The sequence below is a fragment of the Panthera tigris genome, chromosome F3 (genome assembly GCF_018350195.1).
Source record: "Panthera tigris isolate Pti1 chromosome F3, P.tigris_Pti1_mat1.1, whole genome shotgun sequence".
Taxonomy (NCBI): domain Eukaryota; kingdom Metazoa; phylum Chordata; class Mammalia; order Carnivora; family Felidae; genus Panthera; species Panthera tigris.
In genome coordinates this window covers 59,552,282-59,578,736 of record NC_056678.1, presented here as the reverse complement: position 1 = coordinate 59,578,736, position 26,455 = coordinate 59,552,282, and the positions used below count along the sequence as shown (strand labels likewise).

The 26,455-nt window shown below is 42.4% G+C and overlaps 1 protein-coding gene across 4 annotated transcripts in view; it reads left to right on the top strand.

Annotated features, from left to right (window-relative positions):
* AIDA (axin interactor, dorsalization associated) overlaps positions 1-25,478 on the top strand; it is a 39,200-nt gene extending 13,722 nt beyond the window's left edge. Inside the window, exons 3-11 of one of the 4 annotated variants that reach the window (XR_006213938.1) lie at positions 1,184-1,237; positions 1,635-1,689; positions 8,360-8,423; positions 8,651-8,757; positions 17,902-18,024; positions 20,291-20,413; positions 23,308-23,425; positions 23,552-24,557; positions 25,361-25,478. Coding sequence is in view for 2 of the 4 variants with exons in the window: in XM_042976183.1 (XP_042832117.1) it covers positions 1,184-1,237; positions 1,635-1,689; positions 8,360-8,423; positions 8,651-8,757; positions 17,902-18,024; positions 20,291-20,413; positions 23,308-23,425; positions 23,552-23,648 (741 nt within the window). In the remaining 2 variants the exon portion in view is untranslated. Of the gene's footprint in view, positions 1-1,183; positions 1,238-1,634; positions 1,690-8,359; positions 8,424-8,650; positions 8,758-17,901; positions 18,025-20,290; positions 20,414-23,307; positions 23,426-23,551; positions 25,334-25,360 lie in introns of those variants that run through there. The other 3 variants (XR_006213937.1, XM_042976183.1, XM_042976184.1) reach the window with 3 other exon arrangements.
* The last annotated feature ends 977 nt before the right edge of the window (positions 25,479-26,455 follow it).

Sequence of the window (26,455 nt, the reverse complement as noted above, 5' to 3'; positions counted from 1 at the left end):
ATGTAAATACTTAACTTTCATGGTCTGGGTTTATTTCTAATAAAAACAGAAGAAATGCCTTTTTTTGCAAGGACTTAAAAATGTTGATGGGCGTACTTCAGCCGTCTACTCTTGTAGGTGTTTCTTCTGTGGGTTTCCTCATTGTCATTTCCACCCTCGTCGTTCACGTTCTTGTTGTGATTACCATTTGCCTGGACAGCTGAGGTAACCTGACTGCTCTTACCTTTGGTCTTTTCCCTTTTCTACCCTAGCCTATGGGGACTGTTCTCACAACAGTCTTCTTAAAAGGGCAAATCTGATGGTCATTCTTCTGTTCAAAAACTTCTGTGCAATTGAAGGTCCTTCTGAATGACCACCCTAGGACACACACATTTTCAAACCTATATCCCTCTGCTTTCAGTTTGAGACTTTGGACAACTGAATTGTGACAGTTTTGTCAACTCTTCAGTTTTAAAAACCTTCCCAAGTCACTAGGGTTTGATTTCTAACACAGATTCTTGCACTATTTCTTCAGAACATACGTAATGGCTTACTTTGCTGTGCGTGTAAGAGTTAAGTGTTTTTTCTTAATATTACAGTGATTTTGTAGTATCTCCTCTCACATAATAGAATTTGAGCTTAGGAAAAGCAAGGACTGTACCCTATCATTTACGTCTGTCTTATAGCTCATCTAAAACAGACCTGGATGCAAAATTAGCCACCGCATATCACAACTATTGATTTTGCTTGGTATTATCTATATATTTAATTAGACAAGTCAAGATTGGACTTAAGTCAAAATTAAATGATCCCATTTTGCTAATTTTCAGGTATTTCTAGTTTTAAATCTTTTCAGGACTTTCAGGCTTAATAGAGAAGAGGGAAGGAAAAGCTGGGGAGGGAAGAAGTTGGAATTCTTTTCATTGCCCTTTAAATAAATCTTAAAGCTTTCAACAAAGCCAATTGGATTTTAAATTGGTCAGAGTACAATTAGGTGTGGAGAGAATATACATTCCCCTTCTCTCTCTTGTCCTAGCCCTTTGCCTCTTGTTTCTCTTCTCTAAAATCTGCAAGACACCAAAAAGAAATAGAATTTAACTTTAAAAAAATTATAGATCGTTTACGAACAAAAATTAACTCCATGATTTTGACAACTAACAGTTACAGTGTATTTGGTATTTATACCTTTTTCTTTCTCCTACAGAAAACCATAGGCAAAATTGCAACATGCTTGGAATTACGAAGTGCAGCTTTACAGGTAAACAGCATTTTTTTTTCTTTCTAATGTAAGAGAAAATTATTCTGAACTGTTCTAATAAACATAGGGGTTAATGCTAAAAGCGGTATTGTGTCAGAAGAGATGTATAGCAATAAGAATTCATGGGTTAAAGTCCTATTCAAAGATTTAGTTCATATTTAATAAGTTATAGAGAAAAGATATAACTTCCACCTTTTGCAATTTTTACCCTGAATGTTCCAAAATATAAAACCCAATAAAAACCCGTTTGGGACTTTTCATTTTCTACTTTGAAAGCAAGAAATGGATTCATTTATTTTGGCTACTTTTTGAATATTTAGTTCTTGCCACTTAAAAAACATAGGGTGTAGTGAAACTTTTGTAATAAAAGGATGTAATATGTGTGTTTTAAATTCAGTCCACACAGTCTCAAGAAGAATTTAAACTGGAGGACCTGAAGAAGCTAGAACCAAGTAAGTTTTACTTTATTTTTTTGGTGGTACTCCTTTAGAAAGATATTTAATCTCTTAGAGATACAAAGATTATTTAGCATAAGGGCATCTGGGTGGCTCAGTCATTTGAGCATCTGACTCTTGATTTTGGCTCAGGTTGTGATCCCAGGGTCTTGGGATGGAGCTGCACATTCGGTGTGAAGTCTGCTTAAGATATTCTCTCTCTCTCTCTCTGTCTCTCTCTCTCTCTCTCAAAAATAAAAATAAAAAATAAGGATTATTTGGCATAGATGCTTATTCATTTCTGTTAGTATCTAGTCATGTGTGACTTTTTTGTGCTTTTATACGTCCTAAAATGTTATAGAAATGCTTAAATTTAAAATAAGTTATTAGTGGGATCGTAGTTGTTAAACATTTTACCTTAAATGTTAACTGCCTCAATTCAAATGGATTTTATAGTAGAGAAAGAAAAGGAGAGAACTAATTTTTTAAAGATTTACTTACTCATTGATACATCCCACTTAGTTACTACAAAGTCCTTTTTAAAAAACATTTTTAAAAGAACCTAAAGCATATGGCCAAATGGTATTAAAATAAGTATATTGGTTTGTTGGATATATGACTGTTGTATGTATAGAATATATTGATGTCTAGGGCAAGTTACTTAACCTCTCTTCAGTTTTCACATCTATAAAATGATTGTATCTAACTCGGGGTTATATTGAGGACTACCCCTAAATATTATAGGAATTATTATTCTGTTCACCATTATAGAATATGAAAAATTATTTGATTCGAGGTTGTACCTCATCCATATGTTTTAGCCTTTGTTTTGTTTTAACCACTTCAATAAGACTATACCTACTTTGGTAAGCATTGACAGTAGAGTTTCCTGGAGAGGAAAAAGTTACAGCCATTGAGGCCCATTTATACTACCTGTCTTTGAAGACTACACTGAAATCAGTCCAGCTGTTTGCTGTGCTTTACGAAGTATTTCCTTGTTCCCATTTTCCTTTCCCTTCTTGAAAGCTTTTTTGAAGTAAACAGTTGCTTCAAATGTTTTGGTGGTCGGGATGTGCCAAATAAGGTTTTCTTACTGGTTCAAATGGATGTTCACTTAGAGCAAATGTCTGTAATGTAGGCAAAGACACAATTATTGAGAATCACCACAGTCCACCTTAGAACATTTCCATCGCCCCAGAAAGAGACCCCATCCCCATTAGCACACATCTGCTTCCCCCGCTCCTCAATTCCTGGTCCTAGGCAACCATTAATCTACTTTCTGTTTTTGTGAATTTGCGTGTTCTGGACATTTTGCATAAATGCAATCATACCATATATGGTTATATATTAGATTATTTTAAGAAAAGCACATCGATAGCTTTTTAAAAAGATGACAGTGGGGGTGCCTGGGTGGCTCAGTCAGCTGAATGTCCGACTTGAGCTCAGTCATGATCTCATGGTTCATGGGTTTTAGCCCTGCATCGACCTCTCTGCTGACTGTGTGGAGCCTGCTTCAGATTCTCTGTCTCCCACTCTCTCCCTCTCTGTCCCTCCTCTGTGTGTGTTCTCTCTCTCTCTCTCTCTGAAAATAAACATATAAAAAATTACAACTGCAGTTATGATGTCTGTTATGTAATGGTTCTAAAGAAGATTATAATCAGTTTTTTTCATGACAAAAATTATTAGGATTTTGACTTTCTATTTAGTCACTGTTTGTTGTTTTGTTTGTTTTTCAATTTGTTTCCAAATAAAACTTTAGAATCTTACAGATTTCTCCTATTGCCTTATAGGATCTTTTGTTGGTGTTAATAGTTACCGTTTTTTTAGAGTATCAGCTATGGACCAAACACTCAAGTAACTCCACTCAGCTGTGTTTTGCTGACACTTGCCCATGACTTCACAGTTTGTACATGTCAGAACTGGGTTTTGACCAGGTTTCTAAGTGACCCCAGAGCCTGTGTTCCTTCCACCATATTGTGTTGTTAATATCTGTAATGGTGCGGTATTGACATCAACCCTAAAGATTATGGTTTTCCAGTTCAAGCAACCCATGTGTTAGTAGAAGATTGGACTAAACCCTGCATTAATCCTCTGTTTCTTGCTTTTGTGTCTGTTTGTTTGCTTGTTTTTATTTTTTTAAGATTAGGGGTGGGGATGGGAAGCAAAGATAGTACTATTGGGATTTATTTTGCTATACTTTGAATTTATATAGTGCATTTGGACCTTCTTGGTACTTAATTATCTTTTTGGGTGATTTTAATTTGCTGTTGTGTCTTCAAGGAATGTAAATGTATATGTTATATCTCGGGATATGCTCTGTAATTTTGCATTTATCAAAGCGAGGCACTGGTTGTGAGTTAGTTACTTGATCAGAATGAAACATTTTCTACAAATTGGTATTTGAGTATATTTCAGATTGAGTCAGGCTAGCTTCTGCATCTTCTAAGGCCAGAAGGAAAGAAAAATTAATACATAGAACTCAGTTTATTCTGCTAATGTATTTTTGCTTTAAAGTTTGAAAAGAGATCTCTTGATAGTGTAGTCTGAAATTCGTACTACAACTAAGATCTTGAAAGTACTATTTGTTTCATTTTCTTTTGTTAGTCCTTGGTAATATACTACTTCTTACTGAAACCTATCCCCCTGCCCCTGTCACCTGTAAAGTCCTTCCATTGATTGATCCTTCGAGGCCCCAGATTAATCCCACCTTTCTCTGAAAGATTTTTCTCCCTAATTAAGCTCTACCTCCCGTCCTTTTTTTTTTTTTTTTTTTTTTTAAATAAGTTTATATATCTATTTTGAGAGAGACACAGTGTGAGCGGGGAAGGGGCAGAGACAAAGAGTATCCCACATAGGCTCCGCGCTGTCAGCACAGAGCCCGACGTGGGGCTTGAACCCACAAAACCATGAGATCGTGACCTGAGCTGAAACGGAGAGTCAGACACTTCACCAGCTGAGCCACCCAGGCATCCCTACCTTCTGTCTTTCATAGGAGCATTTTTTATATCTGTTATCGTAGTCCACCCTGTATGATTCTTAATTCATTTCTCCCCTCGAGGAGATTGTGAATAACCTTTGTATTTTCCCCACAGAGTCCATTGTAGTGCTCTGCATATCATACGGACTTGGCACATTTTTAAGTGGAATAGGGTTGAATGTCTTCAGGGAATCTTATCCTGTAATTTAAAACATAACTTTTCGGATGGGAAGGTAGCGCTTGTTCATTTTGTCCCTCAGAAAAATGAAGCGAGGGGCGCCTGGGTGGCTCAGTCGGTTAAGCGGCCGACTTCGGCTCAGGTCATGATCTCACGGTCCGTGAGTTCAAGCCCCGCGTCGGGCTCTGTGCTGACAGCTCGGAGCCTGGAGCCTGTTTCAGATTCTGTGTCTCCCTCTCTCTGACCCTCCCCCGTTCATGCTCTGTCTCTCTCTGTCTCAAAAATAAATAAACGTTAAAAAAAAATTTTTTTTTTTTAATTAAAAAAATAAAATAAAAAAAGAAAAACGAAGTGAATTAGGCACAAGCAGAACACGTTTTGATAACTGTGTGTCATCTTCAGAGTGTGACCTTGTGGAGGGTGGCAGGCCAGGCTGTGTGACAACGGGCTAGGGGTGCCGGATGCTTACCAGCACGGGTGCACCATCAGCTGCCAGCCTTGATGGACTCTGTGCTCACAAGAACACCTTCCAGGAAGTTACAAACTGCTTCTCTTCTCCAAATATCCTAAAATATCAACACTGGTATTGGTGGAAGAAAAATCTTGTGTAAAGTCTAAAGACATCAGAATCTGTTATTCCATAGTTGGTGAAAATAGAAACCTATCCTACAATTACAGAAAATGAGAAAAGATTGGTTATTTTCCTTCTGAAATTACTCCTACAAATTAAATATCTAATTGAACATTTCGTTTTCAAAGCAGTGGTATACCTAAGAGAAGAAATACTGTTCAGTGCTTGTATTATAGTACAGACACGAGATACTCTTAATAACTGATACCATTTTTGACTTCTTTATTGATTTTTTTTACATATGTGGTAAGGATTCTTTTTCCCCTTTGTATAATTAAAGTATCATTTCAGTGCTTTCATTTCCTTTATTTTATTTATTTTTTTATTTTTTTGGAGAGAGCGAGTGCACGTGCGTGTGAGCAGGGGAAGAGAGAGAATCTTAAGTAGGCTCCCCACCCAACCACGGAACCTGATGCACGGCTCAGTCCCACAACCATGAGATCATGACCTGAGCCGAAATCAAGAGTCAGACACTTAACCGACTGAGCCACCCAGGCAGCCCTCAGAGCTTTCATTTCTTTTTTTTTTTTTTTTTTTTTAAACGTTTATTTATTTTTGAGACAGAGAGAGACAGAGCATGAACAGGGGAGGGGCAGAGAGAGAGGGAGACACAGAATCCGAAACAGGCTCCAGGCTCCGAGCTGTCAGCACAGAGCCCGACGTGGGGCTCGAACCCACGGACCGTGAGATCATGACCTGAGTCGAAGTCAGATGCTTAACCGACTGAGCCACCCAGGCGCCCCCAGAGCTTTCATTTCTGATATGAATGATACATGGTCTGTTTTTGGTCACCCACTTCCCTATTCTTAGTATTTAGCACAATACTGTGATACTGGAGTTAAACTAATAGTTTATTCACAATGAGCAATCATGCACAAGTTTAGAAAGGATGTTTTTATAATTTTAAAAATCATGCTTTTCAGTGAGACCCAAAATATTAAATACCGTGGAGAGAATAATATAATTATTATTATATATATATATATATATAAAATTCTGTATATATAGAATAATTATAGCTGTATAATAATGTGGGGTTATACTTCTATGGGACTTAAAATTTCCCATACAATTTCATATGTACTAATTCTCTCAACAGTCTGTGACAGAAGTAGTATTTCCATTTTAGAATTGGGGAAACTGAGATTCAGAGTAGTTCCGTGAATGACACAGTGACAGTTGACATAATTACAGGGCTAAGATCAGATTCAGATCTTGTGCCTCTTCCCTCTGGCCTACCAAACTCCAGTTATGTAGCCTGTTTTCTTCCTTGAACAAGCCGAGCGAGGGCCTGCCTCAGAGCCTTTGTGATTGCTCTAGCATGTTGGGTTTTTTTTTTAAGATTTTATTTTTAAGTAATCTACCCCTCGTGGGGATCAAACTCACAATCCCGATATCAACAGTTGCACGCCGCACCCACTGAGCCAGCCAGGCGCCCCTCTAGCCTGTTTCTTAATACTTAGAAAGCCCTTGGCCCGGGGCTACTTTTGGACAGTTCCTCTTTCCAGGTTACGGTTCACATGTCTTCCAACAAGTTAGTTTTGAGAGGCCTGCCCCCGTCCACCTGAGCTAAAGTCCACCCTGTACTCCGCTTACACACTCGTCCTGACTGTCCTTTCTAACGCTAATCACAGTCTAACACTGTCTTGTTAATTTGTCGGTTTATTTACTGTCTGCTTCTCCCGACTAGAGTCTCAGATCCATAGATGAGAGCAAGAACCCTCTGTCTTGATCACTGCCATTCCTTTAGCACCTAAAACAGTGACCGGAACATTGTGGGCACTTGGTGCACATTTGTTGAGAAGAAAAAGAGAGGAAAGATGAGGGTAAGAGCTAGAGGGAGAGAGGGAATAAGAATGAATGAGAAGGTAGACACAAGCCGCAGGCCTCTCTCTCACTGAAGGACTCGGTAAGAGTGCACAGAGAAGTCCAGTAAGCACCCCGACTGCTGTTGGGGTAAGTCGGATGATCACAGTCTGTGCCCTGGGGTCTCCTACTTTGGGACGATATTTATGCCATGGCTATTGTATCCTCAGACTACAGCACTCCAGAACAAGGCCGAATAACTTGAGTACGAAATCATAGGAACGTTTTGGATTGCTCAGTTATCACCATGACTTCACCTTCATACAATTGCAGGTAGTTACTGAAAACCCATAGCACCAGCTACGAAGCACTGAATTACACACTTAACAGTGCTTCTGTAAGGTACCCGTAGTCCTAGTGCCTTCCCAAATGCAGGCAGAATCATAGAATCTCTTTACGTTTACCTGCCAGAATGTAATCATCGGCCACATTAGAATACAGAGGTGGTGGGCGCCACGTTACCGAGAGACTTCTTGAGGATAAATCCTTCTTTGTGTATGTGTCTGTGTATGTAAGTACGTATATGTCTGCAATAAACTATTGTAAATGACGTGTGGAAATTATAACCAGTTTTATCCAGTTTTGCCAGTTTTATGGAGTTGAGGGGAAATGTAATCAGGGCAGAGACCAGAATGAGCTCGTGTACCTCTAATTGGTTATCTTTAATACAGGTCTTTTAACTGAAGAACTGCAGGGAGGGAGGTCTTCCCTTTCTCGGCTGCCCCATATCTCACTGGGACCTTATACAAAGAACTGTTTTGGAGTTTATTTTCCATGAGGGCTCTGAGACTCTGGAACTTAACTCTCCTTGGAGATCTGACAAAGTACTGGTACCTGCCGTGTATTACATATTTTCATTTTGCTGAGACCTTCAACGGACAAGTATATTGTGGTTCTGAATGATTCTACGATTGGGAATTTTTTTTAAGTATTAACATGCATAGTAAAACTGATTAAAAATCCGCCATTTCCAATAAAACTTTTTGTTTTGATCCATGGAAGAATTTATGTATCCTCCTCTCTGTTTTTATTCTAGTCCTAAAGAATATTCTTACCTATAATAAAGAATTTCCATTTGACGTTCAGCCTGTCCCCTTAAGGTAAAATAAATAAGCACCACTATTTGTCTTTTCATTTCATTGTCTTATACTTATTTTTCAGATATTTCTAAATTTTTATATCAACATTACCATCTTTAATATCAATACAGCAATATATTTGTCAGCATTTTTGCATCAATGTCTTAACTGTGAAATGAGTGGCTGTGATTCCTCTCTAGTGTATTTGTTTAGGTAGCTCACTATTTTATCTGCTCTTCTACATGTAGAAGAATTTTAGCACCTGGTGAAGAAGAGAATCTGGAATTTGAAGATGAAGAAGAAGAGGGCGGTGCTGGAGCAGGGTCCCCAGACTCCTTTCCTGCTCGAGTGCCCGGTGAGTATCCCTCATTTCAAACTGGACATAACTGAATCCAGTGTGAGGGTGTTGAGAACTTATTTGGGTACTTGGTACTGGGAAGTAGAACCTTCCCAGAGCTCATGCCAATCTTAAAAATGAATTTTCACCGCCATGTTGTTGACTGTAACCATTTTGTAAGTATAGTCTGGAAGTATCTCACTACCTATAACCTGACCACCCTGAGGTCCAGGGATTCGCTAGGAGGACTCACGGGACTTAACGTATAGTGTCTTCACAGCTGTGATTTACTGCAGTGAGCAAAGAGCAGAACAAAGTCAGCAAAGGGAAAAGGTGAAGTCTGGAGGAAACCAGGTGCAGGCCTCTGAGAGTCCTCTCCCAGTGAGTCACGTACTTTGTGCTCCATGTGAAATCTTGTGTCTGAGGGAAGCAGTTAGAGATTCCGTGCCCACAGCTGTAATGGGGGTTGATCACAAAGACACCCTCTGCTTAGCTCTGGCCGGAATTCCAGACTCGCAGAAGGAAGGCGCATATTCAGCGTACGCCATATTGTTGGCACAGTTGATGGATAGTAGCCACTCTTACTGGGGAATGGTGGGAACATGCCCCACATCCAAGTTCCTGGGTTCTAGCCAAGGGGTGCCCTTGCCAGGAGGCCTTTCTGGGAATGAGTCTCAGGCCTGCTGTGTTAACTGTTTTCTGTACACTCTCATAAGCACTTCTTTAATGAATCACGAGTAGTCATGAAAACTGGATCCAGGGGGAGTGGGTGCTGAGCAAATGCCCTTTTTCCCATCCTGATTTAGGAAAGCCAGTAATGTATGGCAAGCCTTCTTTATTTGCAGAAGATCTCAGTGAGGATCTTCCCTTGGTGTAAGTGACCTAGGCAGGCACCCTGGATTAGTTTCTTGCTTCTCCCAAGCACTGGTTTACTCTTTTCTGGTCTTACACAGTGCGTAGTTTTCCTTTGTGGTAAACTGGTCCACTTCGGAATGATAGCAATAGGCTATGAGGTTATCGTGCATTTTAAAATAGACTCTGGAAGCTTTACGGTAGATCTAAATACAGTCTGTGTGTCATGCAGATAGCTCTCTTGGTAATGAAAGTATAGTAATATTCCGGTATTTTTGGAACTCCCTGGGGGAGGCATTCTGGGGTAGGAACAGCATAGGCTTGAACCAACAGATACGTGGGCTGGAGTTCCACTAGGCTCTGACAAGGACTACTTGAAGGACTTTGCCCTTGTTTCCTCAACCAGTCTGCACTTCAATTTCTTCATTTGTAGAATGGGATAATAGTAGTGCCTAAGTTATAAGGTTACTGTGAAGGTTAAGCACGGCACTAGGTCTGAAGCTTTGAGCACAGTGTGTGTCGTATGCTGAGTATGTGGTGACCACTGTTGCTTTTCCCTTCACCACCCTTCAGTGGACGGTCGCGGTACCTATGCTCCGGGTTACTGGGGGAATCACAGGCACTGTAACGGTGGCTGTTCTTGGGAATGTTTCTTTGGTCGCAGGGCATTATTTCCAGCCTGCTTTGCTTGACGAGGAATGGGGTGTTTTTCTTACTTTTGTCATTTACGTAGGAAATTTCAAGGGGGTGAGAGAAATCATTTTGCTGTTTTACTGACTGAATAACCGTTATTCTCTTTTCAAGCCACATGTTGTAATTGGTGTAGCTTCCAGTGCTGTAAATTTCAGTCCGATTTGGTTGTTTGCTCACTTACTGCACTTCTGTGGCAAACGGGATCCTTAGCAGATGATGCGAACCATGGTACAGATTAAGGTCTTTGTGGGGTTCGGGTTGCTGAGTTGAAAAGAAACTAACACCATAAATTAAATCCATTTGCTCCGTAAGATTAAACCCAAGCTAAATAAATTTTTGTATTCTGGTATTGCATTGTGATATCTCATTTTAGAGACACAGGAAGGTTACCAAACCTTTTGTTCCCTGAATTTCTTTTTCCTAAAAGTAAGAAAGAGCACGTTTAGTTTAATTAACTGAATTTAGTTTGTGATATGAATGTTATTAAAAAGTAATTTGTAAGATTATATCTATTGAAATCACCACTGAAATAGGAAGGTGGCATTTAACATTTAATTGTAAAGCAAGACAAAAAGTTTTTTCCTTGTTACTTTGAGGGAATCCAACATTTCAGCGATGCCTAGGCAGTGTCCGCATCTTGGTAGCAAGAGGGTTCTAGGAATTGTGACTTTTTATTTGTCGCTTTTGTGTTTATATAATTTCTTGAATTGTAAGTTTTTTGTGGCTTTTTAAAGTCAGATTTATTGAAGTATCATTTACATATCTAACTCGTCATTTTTAGTGCGCAGCCTTATGAGTTTTGACAAATGCACAGTTATGTAACCACTACCACTGTAAGGCTGAGGAGGAATGAGGTTTCGTATGTGGTACAATATTGACTCAGAGTAGTTTTTTCGCATTTAAAATCAAAAATGACTTTCAGCCAACCTTTCTTGAAGAAAAAAAAAGCTTAAGAATCTGAACTTTCCTGACACTACTTTCTCTTTTCAAAAATTTAAAACCTCACAGGCAAACAATAAATTTCTTTTGAATAACTGGCTTAAGCGAAAATGAGATTTAATTGTTCTAAAGGTAGGCTTGGTAGATTTCATCTAAGTAAAGGTTATAAATTGACAACCTGTTATTTATGTCCAGCAAATGTATTGACAATGTTGAATAGTAAAGCTACTTAAATCATAAGCCAAAACAATATGAATTCAAAAATAGCCCAAGGCACCATTTTCAAGATTTTAAAAAACATTTTCCTATTAAGTGAGAAGCTCAAATACAGGCTTAGCTCTTTCAAAATTATTACGTTGAATGTGTTGATTTATCTCTTATGTAGGCTTAAATATATGTACGCCTTTATTTTTGAAACTAAAAGAATGAAATTTACCTCTTTAATGTGGAAACAATTTTAATATTCACTTGGGAAAAACATAGGCTTTCGTAAAAGGAGACTCTACCATTGGCTTTAAAGTTGGATAAGCAGTCCCCTTTTGACTGTCAGAAAAGCCATAATCAGAGTAAAAAAGACAAATAAGGACCCAACAACCTTAATGTATAAGAAACCTTTACCTTGTGACAACAAAGGCCACAAGCATATTAGAAAATTGCACAAAGGCCATGGACAGTTTACACACACATACAGACACACAAATACGTACAAAGAGCGCTTAAACATGGGAAAAGATATGTAACTTATAGTAAGAGACATACAAATTAAAACTGCTGTTGCGGAGGCTGTGGGGCTGGTGCGAGTACAAAAAGGTACAGCCCCTTTGGAGGGGAATTCATCGATGACAACAAAAGTAGACATTTTATTCTTAGGTCCAGCAATCCTGCTTCTAATAATTTATTCTGAAGTTATACCTCCAATAAAATGAGAACAAAGAACAAAAAAAAGGCTGGCATATACATCAGGTTATTTATTGTGCTATTACTTGTAATAGTAAAATATTAGGAACAACCTAAATACCATACGTAGATTGGTGGAGTAAACTCTGATACATAGAGCACTATAGATAATAAGTAGGAAAATCTCCATGAACTAATGAGTGATTTTTGAGAATATATTGTGAAATAAAGAAAGTACACCAAGGTGATACACCTTAATGGATTGAGGAAAAATCTCCATCTTCTCAGTCGGTGCAGAAAATGTTTAAATTAAATTCTAAATCTATTCTTGAGTTTAAAAAATTCTGGCAGACTGAGAACAAAACACTTCTGTAGGGACACTTAGAGCCAAAATCATACTTAGTGGTAAAAATTGAAGCTTTCCTTTTCAGATCGAGAACAAGGCCGGGAGTAAGAGTGCCGGCTATTACGTCTTTTTATTAACGTTGTTCTGGAAGTTCTAGCCAGTGTACTAGGAGAAGAAAAAGAAATAAAAGATAAACATTAGGGGCAGAAAATCCCTTTTCTTTATTTGTAGATGTGATGAATATATACATAGTACATGTAAAAGAATCAATAGGTGAGTAATTAGGATTAATAAGAAAGTTTAGCATGCATGGTTCCTTGGTTAGAAAAAAACAGTCTGTACTTAAGAATTGATTCTATCTATAAACAGGCAACAATTGCTTAGAAAATGAAATAACTTTTGTTAGAGTATCATAGAATGTTAAATACCTAGTAATCCAACAAAAGAAGTATAAGACCTTTTGGCACAAGAACACTCAGATCGATGGAACAGAATAGAGGACCCAGAAATGGACCCACAAACATATGGCCAACTAATCTTTGACAAAGCAGGAAAGAATATCCAATAAAACAAAGACGGTCTCTTCAGCAAGTGGTGCTGGGAAAACTGGACAGCAACATGCAGAAGAATGAACCTGGACCACTGTCTTACACCAGTCACAAAAAGAAACTCAAAATGGATGAAAGACCTCAATGTAAGACAGGAAGCCATCAGAAGCCTCAAGGAGAAAGCAGGCAAAAACCTCTTGGATCTTGGCCGCAGCAACTTCTTACTCAGCACGTCTCCGGAGGCAAGGGAGACAAAAGCAAAAATGAACTATTGGGACTCATCAAAATAAAAGCTTTTGCACAGCCAAGGAAACAATCAGAAAAACTAAAAGGCAACCGACAGAATGGGAGAAGATATTCGCAAATGACATATCAGATAAAGGGTTAGTATCTAAAATCTATAAAGAACTATCAAACTCAACACCCAAAAAGCAAATAATCCAGTGAAGAAATGGGCAAAAGACATGAATAGACACTTCTCCAAAAAAGATATCCAGCTGGCTAACCGACACATGAAAAAATGCTCAACATCACTCATCATCACAATGAGATACCACCTCAACCTGTCAGAATGGCTAACATTAACAACTCAGGCAACAACAGATGTTGGTGAGGATGCGGAAAAAGGGGAACTCTTTTGCACTGCTGGTGGGAATGCAAACTGGTGCAGCCACTCTGGAAAACAGTATGGAGTTTCCTCAAAAAGCTAAAAATAGAACTACCCTACGACCCAGCAATTGCACCACTAGGTATTTATCCAAGGGATACAGGTGTGCTGTTTCGAAGGGACACATGCACCCCGATGTTTATAGCAGCACTATCGACAGTAGCCAAAGTATGGACAGAGCCCAATGTCCATCGACGGATGAATGGATAAAGGAGATGTGGTGTATATATACAATGGAGTATTACTCAGCAATCAAAAAGAATGAAATCTTGCCATTTGCAACTACGTGGATGGAACTGGAGGGTGAAATTACTCTAAGTGAAATTAGAGAAAGACAAAAATCATATGACTTCACTCATATGAGGACTTTAAGAGACAAAACATATGAACATAAGGGAAGGGAAACAAAAATAATATAAAAACGGAGGGGGACAAAACATAAGAGACTCATAAATATGGAGAACAAACAGAGGGTTACTAGAGGGTGTGTGTGTGGGGGGGGGGGGGGCTAAATGGGTAAGGGGCACTAAGGAATCTACTCCTGAAATCATTGTTGCACTATATGCTAACTAATTTGGATGCAAATTTAAAAAATTAAAATTAAAAAAAGTATAAGATGTTTGTGAAGAAAATAATAAAACTATCAAGAGATGTTGTCTTTTTAATAAATTGAAAGGTATATTTCAGTTCATGGATTAGAAGAAGCAGTTTATAAAGATGTGACTGTTTGTAAAATCGATCTGAACTTCGCTGAAATTCCAAAGGTTTTTTTTTTAAAGAACTTGAGATCTGTTTTTATAACTTACATGGGAATGCAAAGGGCCAAATATAGTTGCCCCTTGAAAAGTAATGTCGAGGGGAGAATTTGCTTTACCAAATGTCAAGGCTTCTTACAAAGTTACAGTCATTAAGAAACTACATAGCCTTGCAAGTTTAAGAGATGGTCCTGTGAAGCAGAATGGAAAGCCCAGAACAGCCCACGCTTGATTTGTGATCGAGGTGCCCTGTGGATCAATGGGGGAAATGACGGGCTTTTAAATAAGTGGTGCTGGGACAGTTGGGTGTCCATGTTGGACAGAATGGGCTTGGGCTCCTTCCACACACCAAAGACAAACATGTATTCAAAGTGGATTGTAGAATTAAATGCAGATGGAAAAACAATAAGGCTCTTACAAGATAAGAAAATACCTTCGTGATCTTGGAATGGGGAAGGATTCTTGAATAGGACACAGAAAGCAGTGAGTATAAAGGAATTTAGAGTTAAGAAATTGATTATAGGGGCTCCTGGGTGGCTCAGTTAGGCGTCCGACTTTGGCTCAGGTCATGATCACACAGTTGGTGAGTTCGAGCCCCACATCAGGCCCTGTGCTGACAGCCTGGAGCCTGCTTCGGATTCTGTGTCTCCTTCTCTCTCTTCCCCTCCCCCGCTTGTGTTCTCTCTCTCTCAAAAAAAAAATAAGTGTAAAAAAAATTTAAAAAGAAATTGATTGTATTAACATTGAGCATGTATTGTAATTAGAAGACACCATTAACAGAGAAAGGCATTTTAAACATATAAAACTAATCTTTGGTGTTAGAAGGTCAAGAATGGTTGTCATCTCTTAGGGGAGATAGTGGTTCGGTTGTGCTGGGGACACAAGGAGGGCTCCTGGCGTGCTGGGAAGATCTTTCCTGGATCTGGTGGCAGTTATGCAGGTGTGTTCACTTTGTGAAAATCCATTAAGCTGTACTTAGAATTTGTACACAATTTATATACTTTTTAATATATAATCCTTCAATAAAAAGTTTCTTTTTAAAGTAAGTCACTGAGAGGCTATTTACAAAACACGCATCCAACAAAAGCTTGTATGAAAACATGAGAGAACTTTTGCAAATAAGACAAAGGTGAACATTCCAATAAAAGATGTGCAAAATAATCGAACAGATACTTCAGTAAAGAGGAAATCCAAATGCTCATCCTAAATTTTTTTTTTAGGTTTATTTATCTTGAGAGAGAGAGAGGAAGTGAGTAAGCAGGGGAGGGACAGAGAGAGAGAGAGAGAGAGAGAGAGAGAGAATATGCCAAGCAGGCTCCGGGCTGTCGGCACAGAGCCCGAGGCGGGACTCGATTCCACCCACCGTGCCATCATGACCTGAGCCAAAATCAAGAGTCGGACGCTGAACCGACTGAGCCACCCAGGCACCCCCAATGCTCATTCTGAAACGAAAAGCGCCTCCACCTCAGTCAGTCATTGGAGAAGTGCCTATTAAAACTGGATCAACGTTTCTCCACACCTTAAACGGACCAAAGAGAAGGGTGTCCTGGAGGGTGGGGCTGTGGGTGCAGTGCTGAAGTGGGCCTCTGCACAAGCACTTCGGACACAGGTTGTCTTTACGTGGTAAAAAGGGGGGCGATGCCCTGCGTGACTTGGTGGTCCCTCTCTTTTGCAAATGTGTGCTCACATACATTAGAATATGTGCGCAGGGATGTTACAGCCGCATTGGTCCAAACAATTTCCAAACTTGGAGCCCCTCTTAATGCCTGCCAACAGAAGAATGAGTACAGAAACTGTGCTACGTTGATAAACCCCACGTACCATATACCCCCGTACCGTGCGGTCAACAGGCGAACAAGTTACAGCTACCGGCAGAAGCAGGCAGAACATCATTACACTGTGCTTTTCGGTAATTATTTTGAAAGCCAGGATAGTGAAGGATGAGAAGAACTTTGGGTGGTGATAGAAGGGAGCCCCTGGGGTAGTGTGTATCTTTTGGCCTAAGTGACGGTTCCCGGATGCCTGCTTTCCGGTTTCCATGAAGCCACGTCCTTGTTTCATTTGCTCTTCTGATGTTTGTCAGTTTTCGCCAATTAACATATTTGAAGGAGACAGTGGATGCAGTAAGAGACCTCTTATCTTTAATATGAGAAAACGTTTGACTATTGAAAATGTGTTAAAATATGGCAAGATGGCCAAGATCTGTTTCATGTGAAAAGGTAACGTAATTTCACCTTTGAAGCGGTGTGGAATGCTGCTCTCAGTGTTCCCTTTTGGCCTCCTCACTTCCGACTTTTCATTAGCTAGAAGTTTTCACAAGTGTCACCAGTGAAGACTCTGGGACGTTTGTAGTAATTTTCATGGCGTAAAATCCACTCATTCGAAGGGTACAGTTCCGTGGCTTCTGATCTGTAGTGTTGTATATCTTGTCGTGGTTTCATAGATCCGACTTGAGGGCGTTTTTATCACCTCCTCCCTCCCCCCAAATCCACTCAAGCCTGTTTGCAGTTAATTAAATGTACTCTTTTGAAGGCAGTAAGTGGATCGATTCACACATTTCAAATACTTCATCATTAAAAGTAGGATAACACGTGGTTGGATAGAAATTGGGAGAATGTCAGTGAAAGTCCTCGATAAATGTTAGCTTCTGTAGTTTGAGATGCTGTATATGTATTAGATTCAAATCGACTTTTCCACCTCTGTTCTCTGTAATGATAAGAAATAAGCTAACAAACTGTACAGTTATGTCTTCCTTCAGATCACGGTCGGGAACGTGTGTGTGGGTCCAGGGCATTTTCAGTTTTAGAAAGCTTAGTTGATGCGTGCATCCAGGAGATTGCCAGCGTGCACTCCCTCTCGTGCGTGCCGTCTCAGCAGGATTAACTTCCAAGAGAACAGGTCATACAGAATAGGGTGCAGAAAGGGGTGGGAGGTCAGACTAGAAAATTATTTAATTAAATACACAAATACTACGTTGTAAGTTATTTCCTCCGTTAATAACTAAAAGATCTATTGATTGACTCTGGTGTTATGTTTCTCAAACTTTGGGATAATACAAGAGTTTGAAAAGCTCTTTCTGTTTTTTTTTTCTCCTACTTCATATAGAGATACGAAATCTATGTTACGTTTGTAAGTACAGGTGACGTGTGTGTGTGTAGGAGTGTATTAAGTGTGTGGTAATTTGTAATTGGACTTCCTGAAGTTAGTGAGTTGAATCTTTAACAAACTGGACTTACTTACACTTTGGTGTTGAATATGAATTAAGGAAGCGTAGATGTGTCTTGTGTTACATTAAATACTTGTCCAAAAGAATAACGTTGAGTGTTTGGGAGTTTCAGAAACCCCAGTTAAGGGCTGGCTGGTTACCGAGTCAGGTGAGAGCAAGGTTCTGTCTTCTATGGGTTGTTAAAATACTGACTCTGAACTTGCTGGTGGGGCTCACTTTCTTTGCTGTTCTGTTGTCAGGTACTTTATTGCCAAGGCTGCCGTCAGAACCGGGAATGACGTTACTCACTATCAGAATTGAGAAAATCGGTCTGAAGGATGCGGGGCAGTGCATCGACCCCTATATTACAGTTAGTGTAAAGGGTAAATAACTCTGTGTACATTTTCGCCTCTTGTGAATTTTATAATGTTGATTCTCGTTTGGGACGTGAGGGGCTGTGGGGGTGGGTTCTCGCCTCTGCGACAACTCATTTGAGTTCATTCTACACCGAGGTAAAATCCCTGGGAAGCTGTCCTCTTTCCTTCACTGAATATTTCTGAGAGGTTTACTAAAAATACTTTGTTATTTATAACCTTCATGCACAGTTGCTTTTGAGGGTGTTTTTGTAAATCTCTTTTTTTTATCTTTTTGGGAGAGACAGAGACAGCGTGAGCAGGGGAGGGGAGAGGGAGGGAGAGAGAGAATCCCGAGCAGGCTCCACACTGTCCGCTCAGAGCCCATCGTGGGGCTCGAACTCACGAAATGTGAGATCATGACCTGAGCCGAAACCAAGAGCCAGAGCTCAACTGACTGAGCCACCCAGCACCCCGTATGTGTCTATATTCTTAAAATTCCATCTGGACATAGACACTGACTAGACATACACGCTGTCTTTAATAGCAGATCCTTCTGCTCACCTTCTCAGGGTGTGTGGTTTTCTTTGCGAAGCCCCATGTTCTCCTGTCAACCCCCCCCCCCACTGCCCCCACCCCCCAACCCCCCCCACCCGCACCCCCCCCCCCACCGCCCCCCAACCCCCCCCACCCTCCCCTCCGGGTTCTCTGCTTCCTGCTGTAATGCTTGAGGCACAGAGGAGCCCTGCAGGGGTGGGTGAGAATCAGGCCTCCGGTGCATCATCCCTGGAGACAGGAAGTGGGACGCGTCTATAAACATCCATATCTGAACGTCATCCTGAGGGGCATTAAAAAGTGATGTGTTTCTTATTAAGGGTGATTGTCTTGAGGATTTGTTTTTTCTCCTGTCCAGTGGGACACACCAGTGATTCCTTGAAAACCGCTTTTTTAGTCTTTGGTTTAAGATGGACAGCACACTGATTGAAAGCATTTGCTGGTGTCAACGCCTTTCATCCAGCACTTTATTGTGAAGCTGCCATTGGTCTTCTAGAAACGATTATTGGGTGACTGCACATGAAGTTGTCATACTTTTATTCAGACGTAACTGCACAAATAATCTCAGTCCGTCTGCACTTTGAGGCAAACCAAGGAAACAGGGACTGACATTACACGGAAGGAACTTTTACCAGTCGTAGAAGTAAATTCCGTCCCGTGGGCTCAGTAGTATCTCATAAAAGAAACGTGAGTTCAGACACAGAGAAGACTCTTGACGTGGGGACCCCATGCTCCACCCAACTGCTGCTCAATACTTGAACCTCTGCTGTTAGCAGCTATCAAATCCCTGGTCTACTGGAAAGTATTCATACCCACCGTTATTTGATAGGCCATTCGTAAACCTCATATCTCATGTGGGACTGCACACTGTGAAACAGAAAAGCGTAATGATGAGGGTAGATATGATGTTCCTCTTGCGTACATGTTGAACCGAAACGTGTTTTTGGGTAAACGTGTTTAGGAGCTGAAATAATCGAATGTACGAAATTGTTTTAAGTTCCCTAAGATAGGAGTCTGTGGAATCATACAGAAACGCCAGACGTTAAGTGAGTCCATGTTGAATCTGATTAAGCTGGCAGATTCCTGGCTGCAGGAAACTAAAGCCACCCACCACACACGGTGTACCATCCGGTTGTTGTAAATCAGGTTACTTTATAGCAGATACAATCAGAATGTAGGTAATGCGTATAAAAAATTACCCGTTTAGGGAACGGTTTCATTGGCAGCTTCCATGTCCATTGTTTGGGCTCTGACTTGAGTACAACAGGGGAATTCTGGTCATGTTCGATTAGAGGCCTTTCCACACCATGCACTTGATCAGGGTTGGAAAATAGGGGTAGGGGCCCCACCGTGGAATAGGATTCACGTTCCAAATTTGTATTGCAGACAACAGGGTAGTGGCCGAAGGACGACAAGAGTTCTTTTCACCTCTTAATAAGGATCGAATTTTGTCGCTTCAGACTTGCACTTGCACCCAGTCACGGCAGGGCTTCCTCGCCCTTGGCCCCGAGCCCGCCCCCCCGCGCCCCCGCCACCATCCCTGTCCCCAGCCCCCTGCCCCCCCCACCCCAACACCTCCGGACACCAGAAGCTCTGTAGGAACCCGTTCACGCCAAAGGGAGTGTCTGTTATCCAAGAATCTCCTCTCTGCTTTTGCCAGGCCTCTGGAGGAAACGTAACGCTCTGTGGTTCATTTGCAGTTTTTGAGTCTCTGTATTTGAAACTCTTCTTTCCTCTCTAGATCTGAATGGCATAGATTTAACTCCTGTGCAAGATACTCCTGTGGCTTCAAGAAAAGAAGATACGTATGTTCATTTTAATGTGGACATTGAGCTCCAGAAGCATGTTGAAAAATTAACCAAAGGTTGGTTCGTGATGATAAATCATTGCATTGGCTTCTCGTGGCCAGAGTCCTCCTCCCGTTGGTGTTTCTGTGCCCGGTGGCCTAGCGCGGTCGGCAGAAGTACATGTCATACGGTGTTCATTGACTTGAACGCAATATCGATTTTTCAGACGTGGGAATTAGGCATTGTATTAGCTAGTTGTGTCATAGATAACCGTTAGATAATAAAATGGTCTTGGGGGCGCCTGGGTGGCTTAGTCGGTTGAGCGACCGACTTCGGCTCAGGTCATGATCTTGCGGTCTGTGGGTTCGAGCCCCGCGTCGGGCTCTGTGCCGACAGCTCGGAACCTGGAGCCTCCTTTGGATTCTGTGTCTCCCTCTCTCTCTGCCCCTCCCCCGCTCATGCTCTTTCTCTGTCTCTCAAAAATAAATAAATGTAAAAAAACAAAACAAAAAACGGTCTTTGATAATAAACCTCATCATCGTGAACAATGAACCAAATGAAGTTTTCTGCATCCTAAGGGGCAGAGGGGGCAGCGGCTCCCTCAGGCTCCTCGGCAGTGGAGGCTGACAGTTGACAGAACAAGTTGTTTTTCCAGCTGCAGTTTTTGGGAAGGAGGACCCCGCACCTTGTGCTTGGTCAGGAGGAGGATGGGAAGGAGCAAAAGCAAAGTTTGGAAAAGGTGAAGTTCCGCTTCCAAGTCAGATGGCTCCTGGGACCGAATGCTTCTCCGAGCCGCCTGCCCCGGGGGGGGGGGGGACCGTCGTGTTCTGTGAAAAGGCCTCGGGCCCTTTCTCACCCCAGATTCCCTGGAGGTTGTTGACGTTTTCACGCTTTGCAAGAAGCTCGCACAAGATACAGAAGAGCCTCTTGAACGATCGCTCCATCCTCTAAAATAGTTGACATTTTACTTCTCGGATCCGGTGCTGCCGTGGCCTCTGCTCCACCCCGAACGACGGTCTTCCCCGGGGTCCGTCGGTGCAGTGGCTCCAGGTGTGAGTGGCAGGCCCTCCTGAGTCCTGCCCCCCCCCCCCCCCGGGCTGGGCCCCGCGCTCTGGTTCTGGGGGGTCTTCTACACGATTCCGAGGTGCGCCAAAGTTTGCGAATCGCTGTTAGAAGAATACAGAGGTGGATGTGCTTAAGGACCCAGGTCCAAGACGTTGCAGCGCGCAGTTCTGCCTTCTGCATGAAAATGTGAAAACATTTGCATTTAAGTCCCTTGCTTTGGGAAGTGTTTCTGATATGGAGAGACGGGGAGCATTTCGTGGGCTCGCTTCCCCGGGTTTTTTGGTGCTGTGTTCCTGAGGACTTGACTCCCAAGATGCTGAAAGTACAACTGTATTCAGAATTTGATTCCGTTCATTTTCTTTAGCTTTGAATTTATGGTGGACAGTGTTACTATAGTCGCAACTGAAATGAAAACTTTTTTCATGTTTCCAAGCATTTCCGTTCATCTCTGTACACTAGTCCCCTTTCACATTCTCTTCTTTCTTCTAAATGCCACAAAGAACAAAGCAGTGCCCACCAGGGATGCCGGAAATATATTACCTACTCACGATGCGCATGACTAAGTTCCTTGAGAGGATGGCATCGTATTTGGACCTCGGTCCTGTTGTCAAATGTGACTTTATTTTCACATTTATTCAGACCCCAGACACAGGCGTGCGGACAAGCAGATGGGTCCATAGCTGCAGAGACTAAGAAATGTGATCTGCCGTCTTAAAAATCTGTTTAAGGTTTTTAATCCCAAACTTGCCTCACTTACTACCATCGGAGGGGAAAGAGAAGGGACCCTTTTGTAGACCCGGAAGGTCACGCTCCTGGGGATGGCAGGTGCCGGGGCGGTCGAGGGTCGAGTGTGCCCACCTCTGCCTCAGCCACGTCCCGCTGCCTGCTGGGACAGGCGGACCCGGGTGCCAGGACTGCACACACATTTCTGAACGTTAAACCTCTTGTCACCCGTGGGTTCTGTCACCGGTTTAGGTACCGGATGCATGTCGTCCTTAAAAGCCAAGCAAGATCTGGCACCGCTGCGGTGCAGGCAGAATTAAGTAGCCGGCTGAGAGTGAGACCCCAGCTTCCCCCCAACTAGTTTCCACGCCCTCTTTAGAAAGTAACTGTTCGTGCCCACGTTGACGAGGCAGCTTATTCTGTTTTGAGCTGCTTTCTGTGGGGAGAGCTGATCCGTTGGGCTTATCTTTGGGGAGGTCAGAACGTGTGAATTTTTCCTCCCCGCCTGCTCATTGGGGAAGGGGTGACGCAGGAATAGGCTTGCTCTCCAGACTTTGCCTTCCGATACGCCATCGGTACCCAAACATAGGGGATTCTGGGAAAAACAGGACAGTGCTCCGAACACTCTTAAAAGGTCCTAGGAAGTAGATGGCAGTTAAAAACTGAACCGACACACGATCTATGTTGTTTGAACTCTGAGACACTCAAAAAAGTTGAATTTTTGAGCTTTTCTCTCAGCAGGAGAAATGACGTAAGCTTGAATTTTTTCATGAACGCTTACAGGCCTCTGCCACTTAGTGAGTTTCTGTGGATAATGTTAATACTTCACAAGCATCCTGTGTGTTCATTCTGTGCTATTGAAGAGGTTCTGTCCTTCGGTGGCTTACGATCCTACCCGTGTGGGAACGTGCATGAGATCTTGAGGCCGCCCAGCTCAGGAAGTTCTGCTGTGCTTTGTAGGACTGGGAGGATGTGGACAGAGGTCACTGCGTTCAGACGGAGAAGAGCTTTGGGTGATGAGGAGAGTCCTAGCATCAGGGCGATTGTTTGACAAAGGTTACTTTGTAAATTATGCCGCCTGCTGCTTCTCCATGCGCTTCCGGTGATCTGATCGGAGAAGAGAAATGTGTGGGCACGTGAAAGTCTGCGTCTGTGGCTAATGTGGTCTGTTTTAATCCCTTAGGTGCAGCTATCTTCTTTGAATTCAAACACTACAAGCCTAAAAAAAGGTTCACCAGCACCAAGTGCTTTGCTTTCATGGAGATGGATGAAATTAAAGCGGGGCCGATTGTAATAGAACTGTAAGTGACGCACACGCAGGATTCATGCTAGTTTAACGGTGACTAGTAGTTCTTCTCGGTATGTGACCAAAGACTAGGTCAGCTCTCAAAGTGTTTTAAACCATGATCTTTCTACTGTGGTTACAGATACAAGAAACCCACTGACTTTAAAAGAAAGAAATTGCAGTTATTGACCAAGAAACCACTTTATCTTCACCTACATCAGACTTTGCACAAGGAATGATCCTGACATGGGTGACCTGGAACGTCTGTGAATCCTACCACTCAGTAGAGACCATCCTAGCTCGTGTAGCACAGCCCCCTCCGCCAGGCAGGAAGCAGGCCGCGCCCACGCCGGGAGGCCAGAGCGAGTCCGCAGCATTCACAGTCCGCACGCCGCTGACACGGACGACCCCTTTGGATACAGGCTTGTTGTAGTTTTGAAACCTGTTTTTACTTTTCTAGTGTGTGTGCAATTCGTAGTCTCTCTTCTAACTTACCGCTGTTCCTGCCCTGCTTCCTGGAACAACACTGCTGTCGTAGGATGTGCTCACCTTCGAAACTAATACAGCAATAAGATTGTGCTAGAATGTACACGTCGGTTCACTTCTGCTCCAGTATGCTTTTTTGGTTTTTTGAGTTAACGCCAGACTTTGGGCTGATGTGGGTGGGATGGTGTGAAACTTTCCCGAGAGGAACTGGACCAGATTTTGCTGCCCAGGGAGGTCAGTCTGGAATTGTATAGGCGGCTCCTCAGACGTGGCCTGAATTCACCCCGATCTCTAGTTCTCCTGTTTAGAAATCGTGTGCCTTGGCCGGATCGGTGTCCCCTGTGGGAGCGTTCCAGATGACCGGATCGCTTTCGAGAGCGCGGATTTGTGGTCCAGTCGACGGGCGGGTCCGCTACGTCACACACACCGCTGTCCTGAGGGCGACTCCAGCGTTCACGGTGGAACCGTCTCAGAACAACTGCAGGTGTCTGGACGGCTCCGTAACGTCTTCTGAGTCGTGTTAACCCGAGTCCGATGCTGACGAGACACTGCAGGAATAACTGCTGTTTTTCTGACAACTGATTGTGAAACCTTAAAGCCTGCACCCCTCTTCTTCAAGTGGGGAGCGTGCAAAACCTGGAGCTCCTCTGTGGTTTCTTTACGTAGGTAGATAGGATCGCCATTTATTTCCCAGATATACTGACTTTCATCCCTAGGGAAATACGCAGGTCATGAGCTTACTATAATTTGACTATTTACATTACTTTTGACTTAATGGGGCGTAAATAAAACTTCCAGAGTACACCCGAGGTAGATATTTGATACACGGGACAGGAAGGTTTGGGGTGGGCTTTCCGTGGGTCAGACGTAGAACCCACATATTTAATACTATTTTAAATGCCCAGTGCTAGCATGAGGGGAATGCAGCGCCAGTCCTTGGCCTGTTTTTCAACTAGCCGAAGAACCCTAGGCGTCCCTTCGGCGTTTGCTTTTTAAAATAAGTAGCCACAATGAAGTGTTCTAGCCCTTGAGCGCTTCTCGAGAGCTGGTCTTTGCCTTCCGTTGTCTGTCAGTTCTGTTCCAAGAGGGGGGTTATAAACTGTGAGCCTGGAGGAATTCCCAGCCAAATTAATCCTTTCTCTCGTTTTGATTAGACTAATCCCAAGATGATTCAGTCCACGATAGCTCGAGGGGAAGAATTTGCCTTAATAAATTACCTTGCTGTTCACTCCACCCTCAGAGCGGGAGCTGTCGGCCCCCAGACCGCCAGCTCCTCAAGGGGCAAGAACCACATTTTCTCCAAGTCGTGTAAACGTCCTGAGGTGCTTGACGGCACGCTGTAGCCTGGAGAGCACGCAGTCCCTTCTGTTCGATGTTGCTGACGAGACCGAGAAAATAATCCCGTGAAGTACCTACTATTAAAATGTAGCAAAACTGATACGTTGGTCTTTCTCTTTTCTCATAGACCGTAAGACATGTATGTCAGTGATAACTTATATGAAGGAGCATCTCCTGTCATTCACATAAATGGTCTGTATGAACTACAGTTGCCTTTCACACCAGTATTAAAGAAGTTTAATGGATGCTGTGATTAGCCGAGCTTTAATTCAGACCCGAACGGAATGACAGAACAAGTGATCACCTCGAAGCAGTAGACCCAGAACACGGTGCTTCCCACCAACTACTTTTCACTTTCCAATGAAAAAACTCAGCTACTGAACGGTCGCTGTGGTCGAAATGCTTTCAGGCCGAAACACGGCTGCCTCAGAAACGAGATGGGTTTAGCCACTAAGCCCAGATCCACGCTTAGCCGGTGACGGCTTCTGGAACGGCTGGAGCCCAGGGACCCCCTCCCCCACCTCCACCCCCCAGGCGCTGGGCTCCCCTGGACCCTGCTGCGGCGGCGGCGGTGCCGTCCGAGGCTGGGCTGGGCGCCGACTACGGCAGGCTCACAGCGGCTCGGGTGAGCGGTAGGTACTCGAGTTGCTCTACAGGTCACGGACTGTGCAGAAATAGGAGATACAGGACAGACCCCGGAAAAAGTTCGCGGCAAAAAAGACTGGCTCTGATTTTAAAATAGATCTAATGCACCTTTCCTACTTGCTTCTCTCTCCTAGCAGGTATGACCTATATTCTAACACTATATACGAGACATCGTACGAACTGCCTAATTTTTGTGTCCAGAGACCGACATATTCAAAAGTTGCATTTGCGGACTTAATCGTATTTTACCCAGTTAAAAACAACCTATGCGATTAAGTATGGAGGTGTTCCTCTTACGTTTCCTCTCTTGACATGAAATGGGAAGACCTACATATGAATTCTCTTCCTGCGGAACTACTTCTGTATTCCTTAAGAATTTTGAAGAGTGGTCTTCTTTCAATGGTTATCTTCCTAAAGTGGTATTTGTTAGTTTAGTACAAAGAGAGATCTTTGTTTCACAGCTAAGCTTTAGTATTTATTTCATAGCGTGTTGTTAGTACATTAAATTTACGACAAGTCATGGTCTAGGTTTCAGTAGTATCAGGATGTCACAGAACTTCGGAGAAGGGGAAAGCAT